At 40.6% G+C, this 15,968-nt stretch overlaps 1 protein-coding gene across 1 annotated transcript in view; it reads right to left on the bottom strand.

Moving 5' to 3' along the window:
* Positions 1–15,968, bottom strand: part of Iqgap2 (IQ motif containing GTPase activating protein 2) — a 314,540-nt gene that overhangs the window by 118,366 nt on the left and 180,206 nt on the right. Inside the window, exons 5-9 of the mRNA XM_012517419.2 lie at positions 11,296–11,363; positions 10,720–10,833; positions 9,342–9,520; positions 7,495–7,582; positions 2,494–2,657 (exon numbers count right to left, since the gene is read on the bottom strand). Coding sequence (XP_012372873.2) covers positions 2,494–2,657; positions 7,495–7,582; positions 9,342–9,520; positions 10,720–10,833; positions 11,296–11,363 — 613 coding nt within the window. The remainder of the gene's footprint in view (positions 1–2,493; positions 2,658–7,494; positions 7,583–9,341; positions 9,521–10,719; positions 10,834–11,295; positions 11,364–15,968) is intronic.

Below are 15,968 nucleotides of genomic sequence, written 5' to 3'. Positions count from 1 at the left end.
CTTTGGTCCACTGAATTATCTGGTTGGCCCTTGAGACCATACTGTTAACCGAAATAAACTGGACATACATGTTTAACCTTGCATTATTTAACCTTGCTGTGAGAAATGTAAATGTGTAATAGGTATTGCGGGAGGGAAAGGAAGAAAAAAAAAGAATAGAAGAAAAAAAAAGGAGACAAAGTTTTTACAAAGAAGGAGGGAAAGAGGTGTTGAAGGGAGGGGAGCAAATTGGGGATAAAAGAATCAAGATATATTAGGTGCAGGAACAAATTCCCTACAAGGAATGGGATCACCATGTATATGCAAAATGTGCCAATAAATTCAATTAAAAATAAAAATAAAGCATGCCACAACAAAAAGCACAAAGAAAAACTAACAACCATGTGTTGCCCATCAGTTGGGGCATGAATGATTGAGCTAGTTTATAAGTAGGTTTGGGTTTGAAAGCTAGAAAAGTAGGAGAGTAATAAGAAAATGAAGGTATAATTAAGAAAATACCCTATTTTGTCAGGGGTATAGCTCAGTGGCCTAAGTGCCTGCCTGGCAAGTGCAAAGTCCTGAGTTCAATCCCCAGTACAAAATGAACAAACAAGCAAACAAACCTGTTTTTATTTTATTAAAAAATACTATATTTGTATTTAGAACACAAAAGAAAGTCTTGATAAACAAGAAAAAACAAATCCTGTCACTGAAGCCCTTTAGGCTATATATTTTAATATATACTTATATTTACAGAGGTTCTGTTCTTTTTAACTGACTTTACTTTTTTTAAAAAATGTATTTAGTACAGGATCTACAGGGTCTCACTACACAGATTGGGCTCAGAGTGATCCTCCTGTTTTCAGCCTCCCAAGTGCTGGGATTACAGGCATGTACCACCATGCCCAGTCTCATTCAAGATCTTAAGTCTCAATCCAAGTCTCAGCATGCCCTGGAGCAGGGGCGGCACAGCACGCAGGGGATTGAACTTTGGTCCTTGTATCTGCTGAGCTATCTGACTGGCCCTGACTTTACTTTCTTATTACAAAAAAATAAGATCAGACATTATACCTGAGTCTTGGAGCCCTTTCCCTTCACCTCTGTGTATGGTGGACAGCTTTTCTGATCATTATTATTTACATGGTCATTTTTACTTTTTTCTTTTCTTTTTTTTTTTGCGGTACCACGGGTTGAACTCAGGACCCTGGGCTTACCAGGTAAGCACTTATTTCACTGAGCTCTCTCCATGGGCCTCATTTTTACTAATTGCACAGTATTTTTAGTACACAGGGGTACCATAAGTTAGGCAATCTGTTATTGGTTAAAATGTGGGTTAGTTTCCTGTTTTTCAAATTATAAACAATGCTGTGAAGCAACCCTGTGGTTACAACTTTTTTGTTTCACATTCTTTAGGTTCAGTTTACGGAATGTAACAGTGGGGATCAGGGGCCTTTGAGCCACAGTGTCCTCTAAAGCTGTGAAATTCATATTCCGACTAGCCACCTGAGAGATATCTGCTGCCCTATATTTGTACTTACACTGGTTAACTCTTTCTAATATCTACCAACCTAATATTAACAATAAATTTGTTTTTGTTTACTTTCAGTTGACAAAACTTTGTGTTTGTCTTTTGTATAAATCTTGTTTTATGAACTGCCTGCTTGTGTTGCTGCCCTCTCTCTCTTTTTTGGTAGATGAGTGCTGGTTCTGGTTTTTAAAGTCCAATCAATAACCTCTTATTCTCCTGAACTTCACTGTTTAAATTATTTTAACATTCAATTAAAAAAAATAATGTCTGTAGGACTACAGATTAAACAGGGCCATGAACATGCTAGGCAAACATTTAACCTTATGTAGTGGAAATTTATTCTGAAAGACGGTTGCCCATTTTTCTGAGCAGTGGGTAAATACTGATAAGGACTCCATTTATTAAGTAGGCCTTTCCTTATCTTTTTGAAACACTAATTGTATCACATATGAAATTCTGGCAGCTATTCCAGTAAGGGTTTATTCTGTACCTCTGCTGGGCTCACAGTAAACATACTCTTACTGTAACCTTGCATGAATATTATTGCTTAATATTCTTTGCAAATTAAGAAACACAGTTATACAAAAATGGAAGCCATGGTGCCAATGCTTTTAGTCGTATATTTCTAGAAATGCTAAACCAGAGCTTATTGTTCTGTATCAAAAACATTACATATTTTAACAGTATTTCAGGATAGTTAAAAATGAAAATTCTTCAAAAAGGTCTGCCCAAAGCAGGAACAACCTACTTTTATGTGTATTTGTGTAGGCCACTTCCTGGATTTCCTAACTTGGCTCATACCGTCTTCCTGTAGTGTAGACTAAAAGCAAGAGTTACAAAGGAAAGAAGCTCCACAATGGGCCAGTTGGACCTAGGGGCCCTGGGGAATGGGATGGGACTCCGCCAGTCCCTTCCCTTCCCCTGTAGTGGTTTTGCCACTAGGACTCAGTGTGTGCCTGCACCAGACTGGCGCCTCCTGCACTTACCATAGGATTCTGCCTCTGGAGGTTGAAGAGCTCATTCTGGTACATTGCAGCAGCAAAGGGGTAGACAGCGGGCAGCTGGGCCTCTGGTTTCTTCAGCGCCAGTAGTGTGTGCTCAGGGTCCCCTTTCCGAAGGACAACATTGATGTGGTCCACTGCAGCCAATCCTGAGGGCACAGGTCATGCTCTGTCAGAGGCCTGCTGTCTCTTCCTGCCCAACCTGGCCAGCCCTTCTTCCTCAGGCTTCTCTTCCCAAGAGCTTGGGTGGATGGCAGCTAGTCCTTGGAGAAGTCAGCCCAGTGACAAGGCAGTCCAATCCTGGGGAGTTCATCCCTGAGAGGACTTCAGCACTGACCAAGCTGCAGTTAAAACAATCATTCCTGCCTAGCAGGGCTTCTCCACAAAAGCCTTCCTCTGGGGATGGCTCTGGTTCCATCTCTCCAAGAAGTCCCTGAGTTGCTTCAGTCCCTGAGATTTCCCACCTCATGAATCCTGTCCAGTGCCACGAGGCTTGTCTCCCACTGCTGCTTGTGGGTCACTGCTGCCTCTGCAGGGACAGACCTGAAGCAATCCTTGCTCTGCAGCACCCGGCCCGTGACTGTTCACCCTTCAGCAGGCACTCAGTCCATGCGATCAACTACAAGCTCTGTGACCTCACCACCAGTCGTAGTGTTCAGGTTACAAGAGATTTTAGTGAATAAACTAGGAGTACTTTGAAAAGCATTTCAAAGTACTCGGTGTCATTTTTAGAGCATAGAAACTGAATTTCCAACCTCATGGGGCACTGGGTGATGAGCTCTGTCACCAGGCAAGGGCAAAGAGATGGAGCCTGACGTGTGTGCCTTCTAAAGGATGCATCAGAGACTCACCTAGAGAGAAAACATTCTCTGAGGCTTCCACAGAGAGCGAATTGGTCAAGCAAGGGCTGTGACTCATCCACATGGCCGACACTGACAAAGGATCTACGAACTGCGGTACGGGGTTTTAGGGTAAATCCTGAGGGGATTTGACTGACCTTGTCAGATACAAGAGTTACATTTCTCATCATATATGTCTTGCTTTATCTTGGTCTTAACCATCCAGCAGAAAAGTATAAAAACAAGGTATAAAAAGTATTCAATTCCCGGTTCCACAAAAAAAAAAAAATAAATAAATAAAAGTAAACCCATATTAATATGATGAGCTGTAAAAGGCTCAAGTCAACAACTTCTGACATTGCCAGTCCTATGGATAACCCACTACTATTATGGACTACTGGACTATATTGGAATAGTTTGCTCAATTCATGCACCTATAATATTTAAATGGCAATGGAATACCCATCTCTGACAAAACTAAACAAAAAAAGGGGATATAAGTGAAGGACCATGTTGTATCTGTGTATACAAAAATAGGATAGATATACTGCTACTTTCTCTTAATTCAATGAGAAGAAAGATTTGTACTAATAGTGTTTGGACAGGATATCATGTCAGCATCTTGTACTATGAATAACCACTACGAAGACAACAATATGCAATGTATTAATTATAACTGTCTTACCAACCTGTTTTGAAACTGTCTCATTGCTATTTGTTTCTCAATAAAATTAATAAAAAAATAAATAAATAAAGGATGCATCTGTGGAGCAGGAAAAACAGACACCGAGCTTCCTAAATCTTCCCAAGGGTTGATCTGTTGGCCTAAGGCAGGACTAGGGTGCAGCTGAGATTATTCTGACTTCTTTGACACAAAGATAATTTATCTTCTCTAACTACATCCACAAGGAGCTTGCCTTGAACGTCCCACTAAGAGACCCCATTCCACAGTGGGAGACATGACCAATGGAATTCTTCAAATCATCCCTGAAAACTCACCCTTGTCAAGGCATCTACAAGCCTAAGAATTCCTTTTGTGTCCTTAGAATTAATGGACAACTGAAGGAATTCCAGAAAAGAGGGCCAGGTTGCTCATGGTATTTGCTCTTGTGTTAATGTTATTCAAGGCCTTTCAGCAACACCAGGGATTATTCTAGGTAGGACCTCGCCTCACTTCTAAGAACTTTATTATAAGAATCTTGACAACAACCCTATGCCATAAACAAATGCTGCTGAATTAATATAATTTTGTTTAGTGAAATTCTGTATCATTTCTATTTTTTTTTATTGCCATTATTTTGTATTCTCCTTAAAAATTAAAAACACAATCTGCACAACTGGGCCGGGGAGATGGCTCAGCAGAATAAGCACTTGCCTGGCAAGTCCAAGGACCTGAGTTCAATCCCCAGTTCCACCAAAAAAAAAAAAAGAAAGAAAGAAAGAAAGAAAGACTTTGGGGGCCTGGCCCTAGCTCTGTTCTTTAAGTGGCTGCTTCCACAAAGCTGGCAGCCTCAGGTTGCTGTAGTTCATCCCCACAACACTCCAGCCAGCCAAAAGTGCCCTGAAGGCATTCGAGGAGAAAAAAAAAAAAATCCTAATCTGCACAACTATATGTTAAATATTACTAGAAAGCATACCCTTAAAATACTTTTTTTTTTTTTTTTTTTTTGCGGAACCGGGGATTGAACTCAGGCCCCTGCGCTTGCCAGAGAAGCACTTATTCCACTGAGCCATCTCCCCGCCCCAATAAGGATTTTTTTTTTTTTTGCTCCTCGAATGCCTTCAGGGCACTTTTGGCTGGCTGGAGTGTTGTGGGGATCGAACTACAGCAGCCTGAGGCTGCCAGCTTTGTGGAAGCAGCCACTTAAAGAACTGAGCTAGGGCCAGGCCCCCTTAAAATACTCTTAATAAGTGCTAAGGATAAGGGCCAGCAGCATAAGTACTTGCTTGGCAAGCACAAGGTCCCGAGATTGATCCCCATGTACTGAAAAAACAAAATAAAAAAACAAAAATAAAAACAAACCCCAGAAAACACTCTTAATAAACTATTTTTTAATAAAACTGTAACAGAGCCTGTTCTTCTGAACCATGTTGTCATACTCTGCATTTCACAAAAAGTCTAGTCCTGACCTGAAAGCATGCAGGCTGTGCAGAGCAGAGTGTGTGTGAGAAATTCCCAAGTGCAGGGCTGCAGTTCGGACAAAGCTGAAATGTCCGAGGAGAGGTCCCTCTGCATCACCCCAAAGCTGTCCCTCAGGCCACTGTGATGGCTGCAATAAATGTACATGCCCCACAGTTGAATATAATGGCCTACACGGCAAGGAAAGAGGCTGTACCTCTCCTGTGCAGGTTTGAATGCGCACAACAGCCTCGTTGTCATGTCACAGACTAAAACATGTTTTGGAGACATTTTTCAAGACTACTTTGGCCAGAGAGATGGCTCAGTAGAATAAGCACTTCCCTGTCAAGTGCAAGGGTCTGAGTTCAATCCCCGGTTCCACCAAAAAAAAAAAAAAAAAAAAAAAAAAAAGACTACTTTTAGTTCCTGGGGATGACAAACTTTCAGACAGGGAGAGAGCAAAGGCTTCAGAATAACTGTTCAGCCCATTTCTAAAGCCAACAAACATTGCTGATGCCCTTCCTCAATTTCAGCTGGTTATACTATTAGTGAAAATCTTCCAATATCTTTTACTTAAAAGTGGGGGAGAAGTATAGTCAACTTGGTATCAAATTTGTGGCCCAGAAATTATCAAGTATTAAAATATTTATTTACATGGTATTTTATTTAACATAAAAAAGACCATCGTAATGGTTGTACACCTTTCAAAAATAAAAGGTGGCAAAAGGCTACGGAACCTCTCCTAAGTTTATGGACCTCAGACAGTATCCCATTGGTAGTATTAATTTCTTCCTGTAATCTATTTCTGTCAAGTATAATAAAGTTCTCAGCTTTCAAACAAAGCAGAGAGACCTGAAATCAGACCTCATATAACATCATCAACACATTCAAGATTTAACAGGCATGGGACATGAATCGATATGGTAAGGTGTGGATTTTTTAATGAAAGTCATTTATGAGCGTGTGTGTGTGTGTGCGCGCACACTGAATTCTCAAACTCACTCAGTTGCTAACAGCCAGACACTGACTGACATTAACTGCCCTGGGCTGCTCTGATTACTGTTTGAACCCCCGGTGTGTCTCACTGGGAACTTGGGACATATTTTTGAGTAACACCTGTGGGTGTATATTTCTTTGAAGGTGTTAAGACAAATAAAGAACATTCCAACTCTTCTAGGAAGTTACATCAAGGGCAAGGATTAGGACAATGGAAATTAGTGGAATCTCCAGGCCTCAATAGGGTACTCACGTGTCTTATTAAATGGGCCAACTGTCTTCCATTTCTTGGGGGTGTTTTTTTGCGGGGGGAGGTGAAGATAAACAGGTTTAGATTGACTAAAGAAAATAAATGTCAAGTGGAATTCCTTGTGCCTTTTCTGATGCTCTAGTAAAATAAATTTTACTTGAAGAGGGAAAAGTCTAATAAAAAGATTCATGACTCTAAATTTGAAGATGTTTCTTTTAATTATCTGAGTTTTCTGATTTTTCCGGCCACATAACTGGATGAAATAGTAAGATGAATTGAATTCAGTGACTCCATGGGGCTCAGGAACAGGGGACTAAAACAGGCCACGGGGAAACTGCATCTGGACCTTCACTCACTCGCACTAACACTACAAAGCTGTATGAGAGCAACTCCTGCAAATTGTAGGCTCTTGCCTGGGAAAGCAGAAGTAATCTCTTTTACGGTCCCAGCAGAATTCTACCACATAATCACATGCAAGGAATTAGAAGCCTGAAGTCATAGTGTTTACTTAGTAAGCTTCACTATCATTTGAATGAGAGATAGATTCAAAACATGAGTTGAACCATTCCTGTGAGGAACAGGGAGGTAGGACCTACCTCTGGACAAAAAGCAAAACTCGGTGGGGAACTCTCAGATGTTGTGCCATAGGGTTAATATAGCCTTTCGGTAGATTTTCCATCCCTTAAGGCTGTTTTACAAGAATAGTTTGAGGGTTCTGCTGGAACTCTGGCAATGAAAGTCCACCTCTTACAAAGACCCACTCCCCCACCACCCATACTCACTGTTGACTTTATCAATGCTGCCCTGGATTTCTGCTTGTGTCAGCAGTTCTTCATACACGTCCCTCTCTTCTTCTGAAATACAGTTGTTCTGCAAAACAAAGTCTTCACTGATTCTCAAGATTCAGTAAAATGTTTCCCAAGCTTGAAACACAAACGAAAACATGAGAATGGTGAAAGAAATAACTCACTAGTTGTCATCTGAAGTCTGTACAAGCATTTGAAAGGAGCCTGCTCTGGGCAGGGCCCCAGGAAAGACACACAGGCCCCACAAGGGTCACACAGACAGGCAACAGACCCAAAGTGCTTTGAAAAGACCTATGTGGCCAGGTGGAAGACATCGGGTTGGATCGCAGAATATTGTCACTTTTTAGGATTGAAAAACAGGTGAATATTGATAATGTCTTTCCATTTAATCTGTTAAGATCAAGAACACAAAAATTGAAAATGAAGAACAGAACTGGTTCTAAAAGAGAAGTAGATTCAAATTTAATTGGAAAGAAAAATTTAAAAAGAAGCAATAGTTTAGGAAGGCCTGGAAAATGATGAGGAGAGGGAATGGGATGTGGGTGGCGGGATTTGGTCACACAGGTGACATGTGACATGTTAGGCCACTTTGTACAGGTGGTCCAGGGTTACCAAAAAAGGTAGGGAGGTCACTTGCATACCTCAGAGATCTCTGAGGGCCAAGCCAAGGACCTGCACTTGATTCAGTGGCCACAGAGAATCAGGGGCAGTTTGGGGGCTATGATATTAAAAATTGATGCTGCACAGCTGAGCTCTATGAAGAAAGCTTGGAAAATGCCAGGAAGCAGCAAGACACTGGAGCTAGGTGTCTCATCCCATGCCAGGGTGGGTAAGGTAAAGGGGGGTGTTCCTTCACTTCACCTGCATAAGGGACGGAAAAAGCATGAGACACTGTAGCAGTTTCTTTTAGTGAGGGAGCTGAAGCTGTCAGCAAGAGCTTAGTGAAAGGAAAAGCTGGCAGGGAAGCAGAGGATTGATGTTGGCAGCTCCAGTAAGTGACTAGCCAGGAAGGTGGGGTAGTGTGTTTGGGTTGGAACCCACTGTCTTGCCAAGGAGAGACACTCAAGGATGAAGCATTAGGAAAACGATGCATTGAAAAATATCCCTTCTCACTTCCCCATACTGAATTATGTATGTATGGATGGATGTATATACGTATGTGTTTAGTACAGGGTCTACAGGGTTTCACTGCACAGATCAGACTTGTAGTGATCTTCCTGTTTCAGCCTCCCAGGCACTGGGATTACAGGAGCACACCACCACACCCAGTCTCAGCTGCCCTCTCAGTGCGTCTCAGGGGTGGGGCCGGCATGGCATGCCGGGGATCGAACCCCGGTCTCTGCATTTGCCTAAGGAGGTTCTTTAATCCACTGAGCTATCTGGCTGGCCCCCCACACTGAATTATTTTTTATTTTATTTTCAGACATGGTCCTGCTAAGTTAGGAAGCTGCCCACCTCAGCTTTGTATTCTTCCTGCCTTAGCCTCCTGGAGTGAAAGGATTGCAGGTACGTGTCACCATGCCCTGGTGAGACATGATGCTTAGCTGATACTGCTACACTTCCTGGGTAAATGCAAAGTTCACATCATGACCTTCAGTCCTTCCAACCTATAATCTCCTTCATAAAATGAAATCAGTCTCATTATGTTGGACAGCATGTGGCTGACTTTATGCTTACATTTCACTCAAACCAGTTAGTTGCCTATGGCTATAGAGTTGGTAGCCAGATGACTTAGAAATATTGGTTCTAACATTAAGGCTCTTGCAAAGTTACTCATAATCATATTCATTACTGTACTTACTACTTCAATTTGAACTAAGTACCTTCAGCTTTGCATTTTCCTCTTTTTTTCTTTTAGCTCCCCAGAGTTCCTTCTGATATTCTTCTGCCAGGCTGTCATCCACTAAAGTCAAAACTGCATTTGGGTTTCTTAGTGTTACAATGGTCTGCTCTGCGATTCCTTTTTCAATAGCTTCATTAATGGCTATGACTGCAGCATGCACTGAGAATAAAGAGAACAGAGTTTTAAAATCAACAAAAAATATGGACAGTTATACATGGACAGTGTGTGATGTCAAGCAAGTTTACTGTATTCGGTGTCAAGTTAAGTATGCAAAAAATAAAAGGACCTCAGACCCATGACAGACCCTGTCCACATGCCTGTCTGCCTCTGGTCTTTGTCCTGTTCTGCATCCCAGTTCATTTATCCAACTTGCACCAAACAATTAAAATGAATGGGGGTGGGAAGGGGTGGGCAAGATAGCCCAGTGGACTAAGCACCTACTTAAGCAAGAGCAGGGACTGGGATTCAAGGTCCAGTACCACATGCTGCCCCAGCTCTGCCACTGGTTGAATTGAACCAGCAACCCCTTTGGTGCATGCCTGTAATCTCAGGAGTGGGGAGGCTGAAAACAGAAGGATCACCATGAGTCTGAGCTGCCTATTGAGACCCTGTGCAAAAAAAAGAATTGGGAACTACATCCACCACTAGGAATTCTGCAAGTACAAGCCCATGGCTGTTCTCTGGTCAGGGCAACATTAACAGTTTTAAAGTAACAAGCCGGTTCAAAGAGATACCCAAAAGTGAGACTGTAACCCTGAAAGACTCAACAATGTACCTTGACACTAAAATCTGAAATCTAAGGATAGAGAAACATTTTGGGAAAGGAAGACATTTGTGGGGCCTCTGAATTCAGGCTGTGCAAGTGGTTGCCTAAAGTCCAAATCAATGACTTGGTTATGCTCTGACAACCTCAAATTATTTGTGATGTGGATAAAAATTAAAAAAAAAATCTCTCAGGGTGCTTAACGTATATTTTTAAATTAATTAATTAAATTAATTAATTTTTAATGTACTTGGTTGTTACAGGGTCTCACTACATAGCTCAGATTCCCAGTTATCCTCCTGTTTTCAGCTTCCCCAGTGCTGGGATTATAGGCAAGCAACACCACATTCCAGGACTCTGTGACCCCAGACTCTGGCTGGCATAGCCGCCTTGGGGGCAGGGCTGGCATGGCAAGTGGTGCCAGGGATCCAACCAACTGTCCCTGTGCTTGCCTAAGCAGGCGCGTTAGTCTGCTGAGCTATCTCACTGGTCCCAAGGTATATTTTAAGTACTCTATTTCATGTGACCAAGATCAACAAGCAAAGTACTGGTAAGTTGTATGCCAATGGCAAGTATGGGTTTTAAGCAGACTTACATGCAGCTTCATCCACAGATAGTTCATTGGCCAAAATGCCACCAATTTTGCTGAAAGACGGCATCTGTATTCCATATTTCTCAAGTTCTTTTCTCATATTACTGATTTCTTCCTCTATAAGAACAATAACAAAAAAATCAAAAGAAGATATAGACAGAGATAAAGGCAGGACTGGATAATACATTGGTATAAAGAAAGGCCTTCCTTTGGAGGTGGGGCCTTATCTAAACCACAGCCTTAGCCAAAAAAAAAGAATAAAGAAAAAGAAGATGGGTTCAGTGGTGCACACCTATAATCCCAGCACTTGGGAGGCTGAGGCAGGAGGATCACTGCCAGGACAGCAAGATCCTGTCTAAAACAAAAATGAAAACCAGGAGCCTCAGGAAGAATCAAGCCTACATTTCTTATTTTACAAATGTGGGAAAAGGGAGTCCAGGTGAGGACAAACAATAGGTAAGTTTTCTCTTCTTATCAATATACCGGAAAAAGGGGAAGTAATACTATCAAGGTGAAAGCAGAAAACACTGGTCCATTTTCTTAGTAAGCTCACTGTGAAAAATACATAAAGAACATTACCTGTGAAGTCCACTTTGCCCAAGAGATCCTGGATCTGGGGTGCTATCCCTAGTTTGAATAGATATAAGCTGAAAGACAAAATATCAAATTGTCGGAAACTGTATGCTCATAAACTTTAAAGTTATAAATTGCATAAGTTTCAAGGGCTCTTTTAGCTGCAAAGGGGTACTGTATTTGACTTATTCACTTTACAGATGAGAAGGTGTGTGTTGAGTTTACATGGTCCCTGTTTAAACTGGTCCTTCCAGTTTAAGCTAAAGGCTGGTCTTCCAAAGTGTACAGCATTTCTCTGGAGTAAACTAACTCCCCACCATCCATTTGTAAAATGAACAAGAAACACAACCAAATATAAAACAATATGTAAAAGCACAATCAACATTTATATAGAAGTCCCTTTCATGACTCTTATTTGGTTGAAAGTATTATAGCTTGAATTGTATTTTGCTGCCCAGTATTCATCCAAGTATTTATTTTACCTGCTCTGAATCAATAAACAGAATGACAGGACTATCCTTGGTTGCATGGGGTTGTGGTAAAGATAAATGTGATAATGATAAAAGATAAAGATGGAAAATAAACTGTGTATGCTGAAAATGAGTCCTGTAGGTAGTAAAGGTAGTCAAAACGACAACCACTGACCTACCCATAACCTGCATAAAGACCTGAGTGTTAAAAATGAAGGTGAAAAATCATTTTCACATGCTATTATGGGCTACTGGACTCTTTTGGAATATTTTGCTGAGTTTACACACCTATAATATTCAATAACAGAACTTAGAAAAAATGGGGTATACCGATGAATGTCCATTTTGTATCTGTGTATTCAAAGTGGTTAGGATAGGTATATAGTTACATTCTCTTAATGAATAGAATGATTTGTTCTAATGGTGTTTGTAAATAGGATCTCAAGTCCGCATTTGTATAGCAATTAACCACTAAGAAGAACATATGCAGTGTGTTATTTGTTGAAACTGTACTTCCGATTTGATTTGAAACTGTCTCATTGCTATCCGTTTATCAATAAAATTTTGGAAAAAAAAAAAAAAAAGACCTGAGTGTTGGTATTTAAATTCTATCAAAGCCATAGGTCATTGGGACCCCCCAGATCCAGCCCAAGCCCAGGCCCTGTGAGTGTGTGGGAGAGTTTCTGGCTCCCCTACGCCCACGGTACCTCTCCGGACCAAACCCAGGCACGTCGCATGAGACCCTCTGCTGCGCCCTCGGGACCCTTCCACCCCTCCAGAGCCCTGCCCCAAGCCCGCCAAGTGAGTGAGAACTGCTGCACTCTTGGGACCCTGCAGATCCAGCCCAAGCCCAGGCCCAGCGAGTGTGTGGGAGAGCTCCCGGCTCCTGTGCACCTGCAGGACCTCTCCAGACCAAACCCAGGAATGCTGTATGAGAGACCCTCTGCTGCGCTCTTTGGACCCTCCAGACCCAGCCCAAGCCAGACCCAGCTAATGTGTGGCAGAGCTTTGGTGCTCTTCTGCACTCCCTGGGCCAGAGGCATACCAGAGGGGCACAACAGGTCTACACTTCACTTCCAAGGGGTGCAGCAGGAAGGAGCTAAGCACAACAGCTAGACCCAAGCCAGGCACAACCGCACAACCTCAAATTTAACAGATCTGCACCCGAATTTTAGTAGGTGCTAAAGTTATAACTGCACCAAAGCTCTACAGCAAAGGTCAGAGGTCAGTGCTATATGAAATGACAAAGAGAAGGAGTTAAATGCAATCTCAGGACCTGAGCCCACCCAGAACAAATGCAGAGGACACTAGCACAGAAGAAATTGGGAATCACACAGCTGAAATGTCTGAATCAACAGCGTCTGAAGTAAAGAAACAACTGCAGAAAGATATAGAAGAACTCAGATCAGAAATAACCTCTGAAATGAAAAAAGAAATCTCTGAATAGCATCTGAAGTAAAGAATCAAATGCAGAAACATATAGAGGAAATCAGATCAGAAACAATCTCTGTAGTAGAAAAATTAATAACTGCTTCTAAAGAAGAGACTGATTAAAAAACATAGAGGAGATTAGAAAAACGATGGATTCCTTAAATGAACAATACAGGAAAGGAATAGATCGCATGAAGCAGAGTCAAAGAGATACAGAGGAACTTAAAATCTCAATCAAAAGCTTGCAAAACTGTTTGAGTGAAAGTGAAGATAGAATTTCAGATCTTGAAGACACTGTCACAGCTAGTGAAAAGGTAAGAGAAGATATCTTGAAAACACTTAGGATGCAGGAAAAAATAATTCATCTGGGGCTGGAGAGATGGCTCAGTGGTCTAAAGCACCTACTTGGAACAAGCTTGGCAAAGCACAGGGACCGCGGTTCAGTCCCCCAGCACCACACTAAAATAAAAAAAATAATAATTCATCACCTGCAAGATGATGCATAGATGAACAATGTGAGACTAATAGGCATCAATGAGAAAAAAGGAGTCAATACAAATAATAATAAAAAAAAATGGGCAGAAGTAATAGAAGAAAACTTCCCAAATATGAGGAAGCAATCTGCCATTCAGGTAACTGAAGCATACAGAATACCAAATAACTTCAAACCAATTAAAAACATACTGAGACATATAATAGTCAAGATCCCAGAAATTCAGAACAAGAATAATCTACTGAAAGCTGCTAGAGAAAAGAAACAGATCACATTCAAAGAAAAACCCATTAGAATTACGGCAGACTTCACAAACCATGAAGGCAAGAAGAGCATGGAGCAGAGTACTTCAAGTCCTCTATGAAAACAAATTCCAGCCAAGGCCACTATACCCTGCAAAACTCTCTTTCAAGTTTGATGGAGAAGTGAAATACTTCCACGACAAAGAAGAACTAAAGAATTTCATGATGACAAAGCCAACCCTACACAGACTACTGAAAGATGTTCTAGAGAGGGATCAAATGATCAGAATGCCATGAATGAGAACAGAAGGAGCTCACTAAATAGGAGAAACAATTAAACACAGGATAAAAAGGAGTAAACAGCAGTAGGTAAATAATATGTCAATTGTAAGTTAATACACCTCTATTATAACCATCAATGTAAATGGACTCAATTAACCAATTAAAAGAGATACACTGGCACAGTGGAAGGAATCAAAATCCAACAATATGCTGTATACAAGAAACACACTTAACTCATAAAGAAATTCATAGGCTGGAAGTCAAAGGATGGAAAACAATACTACATACTCCAGCACCTCAGAAAAAAGCAGGGGTAGCAATCTTGTTCTCAGACAGTTTTAACTTCAAACCAAGAATGACCAAATGAAACAAACAAGACCAATACATACTGCTTAGGGGAAAAATAGAAGAGGAACAGGTAACACTCATAAATATGTACACACCAAACATGGGAGCACCCAACTATATAAGACAAATCTTAATGGACATGAAAAATCTAATATACAATACCACCATCTTAACAGGAGACCCTAATACCCCCTTATCCCAAAAAGATAGGTCAAAAAAAAATTAGCAAAGAAATAGCAGAACTGAACCAGAGCTTGGAAAAAATGGACTTCGTGGACATATACAGAGTGTTCCACCCAAACACAGCTGAATACACATTTTTTTCAGCTGCACATGGGTCATTTTCTAAAATAGACCACATACTAGTCCATAGGTCATACTTAAGTTTATGCAAGAAAACAGAAATTATCTCATACACATTATCTGACCACAAAGCAATGAAACTGAAAATAAATGACAAAGGAAACCAAAAAGCCCCCTAAATACATGGAAATTAAACAACACCCTACTCAGCAATCAATGGGTCACAGATGAAATTAGACAAGAAATTCAACAATATCTACAATTCAATGAAAATTCGAGCACAACTTATCAGAATTTATGGGATGCGATGAAAGCAGTTCTCAGAGGGAAATTTATAGCTGTGAACCCACACATTAGGAAAACAGAAGGGGAACAAGTAAAGACCCTAAGGTTGCACCTCGAACATCTAGAAAACTAAGAGCAAACCAAACCCAGAGCCCAAAGACAGGAAGAAATCATAAAGATGAGTGCAGAAATTAATTCAATTGAGATGATGAAAACAGTTCAAAGAATTAATAAATCAAAAAGCTGGTTCTTTGAAAGATTAAATAAAATCAATAAGTCCCTAGCTAAGCTCATCAAAAAGAGGAAAAAAAAATTGAAATACAGACAATAAGGAATGAAAAGGATGTAATTACCACAGACCCAGTGGAAATTCTGAAGATTATCAATAGCTACTTTGAGAATCTTTACTCTCACAAAATAGAAGACACAGATGAAATGGACAGATTCATAGAAAGGTACAAATTTCAAAACTGAATCAAGAAGATATAACAACTCTCAATAACCCAATGAAATACAAAATGTAATAATAATTTTTTAAAAACCTACCAAAAAAGAAGAGTCTAGGTCCTGATGGATTCACAGCTGAATTCTACAAGAAATTTATATAAGATATAATCTCTACACTGTTCAAACTCTTCAATGAAATTGAAAGGAAGCAGTCCTCCCAAATCATTCCTGGAGGCAAGTATTATACTCATTCCAAAAGGGAAAGATACAAGTAAAAAAGAGAACTACAGGCCAATCTCCCTCATGAACATAGATGCAAAAATCCTCAATAAAATCCTAGCAAATAGAATACAGCAAGTCATCAAGAAGATCATACAC

The sequence above is a fragment of the Octodon degus genome, unplaced genomic scaffold (assembly GCF_000260255.1).
Source record: "Octodon degus isolate 3935 unplaced genomic scaffold, OctDeg1.0 scaffold00177, whole genome shotgun sequence".
Taxonomy (NCBI): Eukaryota; Metazoa; Chordata; class Mammalia; order Rodentia; family Octodontidae; genus Octodon; species Octodon degus.
The sequence above is the reverse complement of the archived record's forward strand: the minus strand, read 5'-3'. Positions and strand labels throughout refer to the sequence as shown.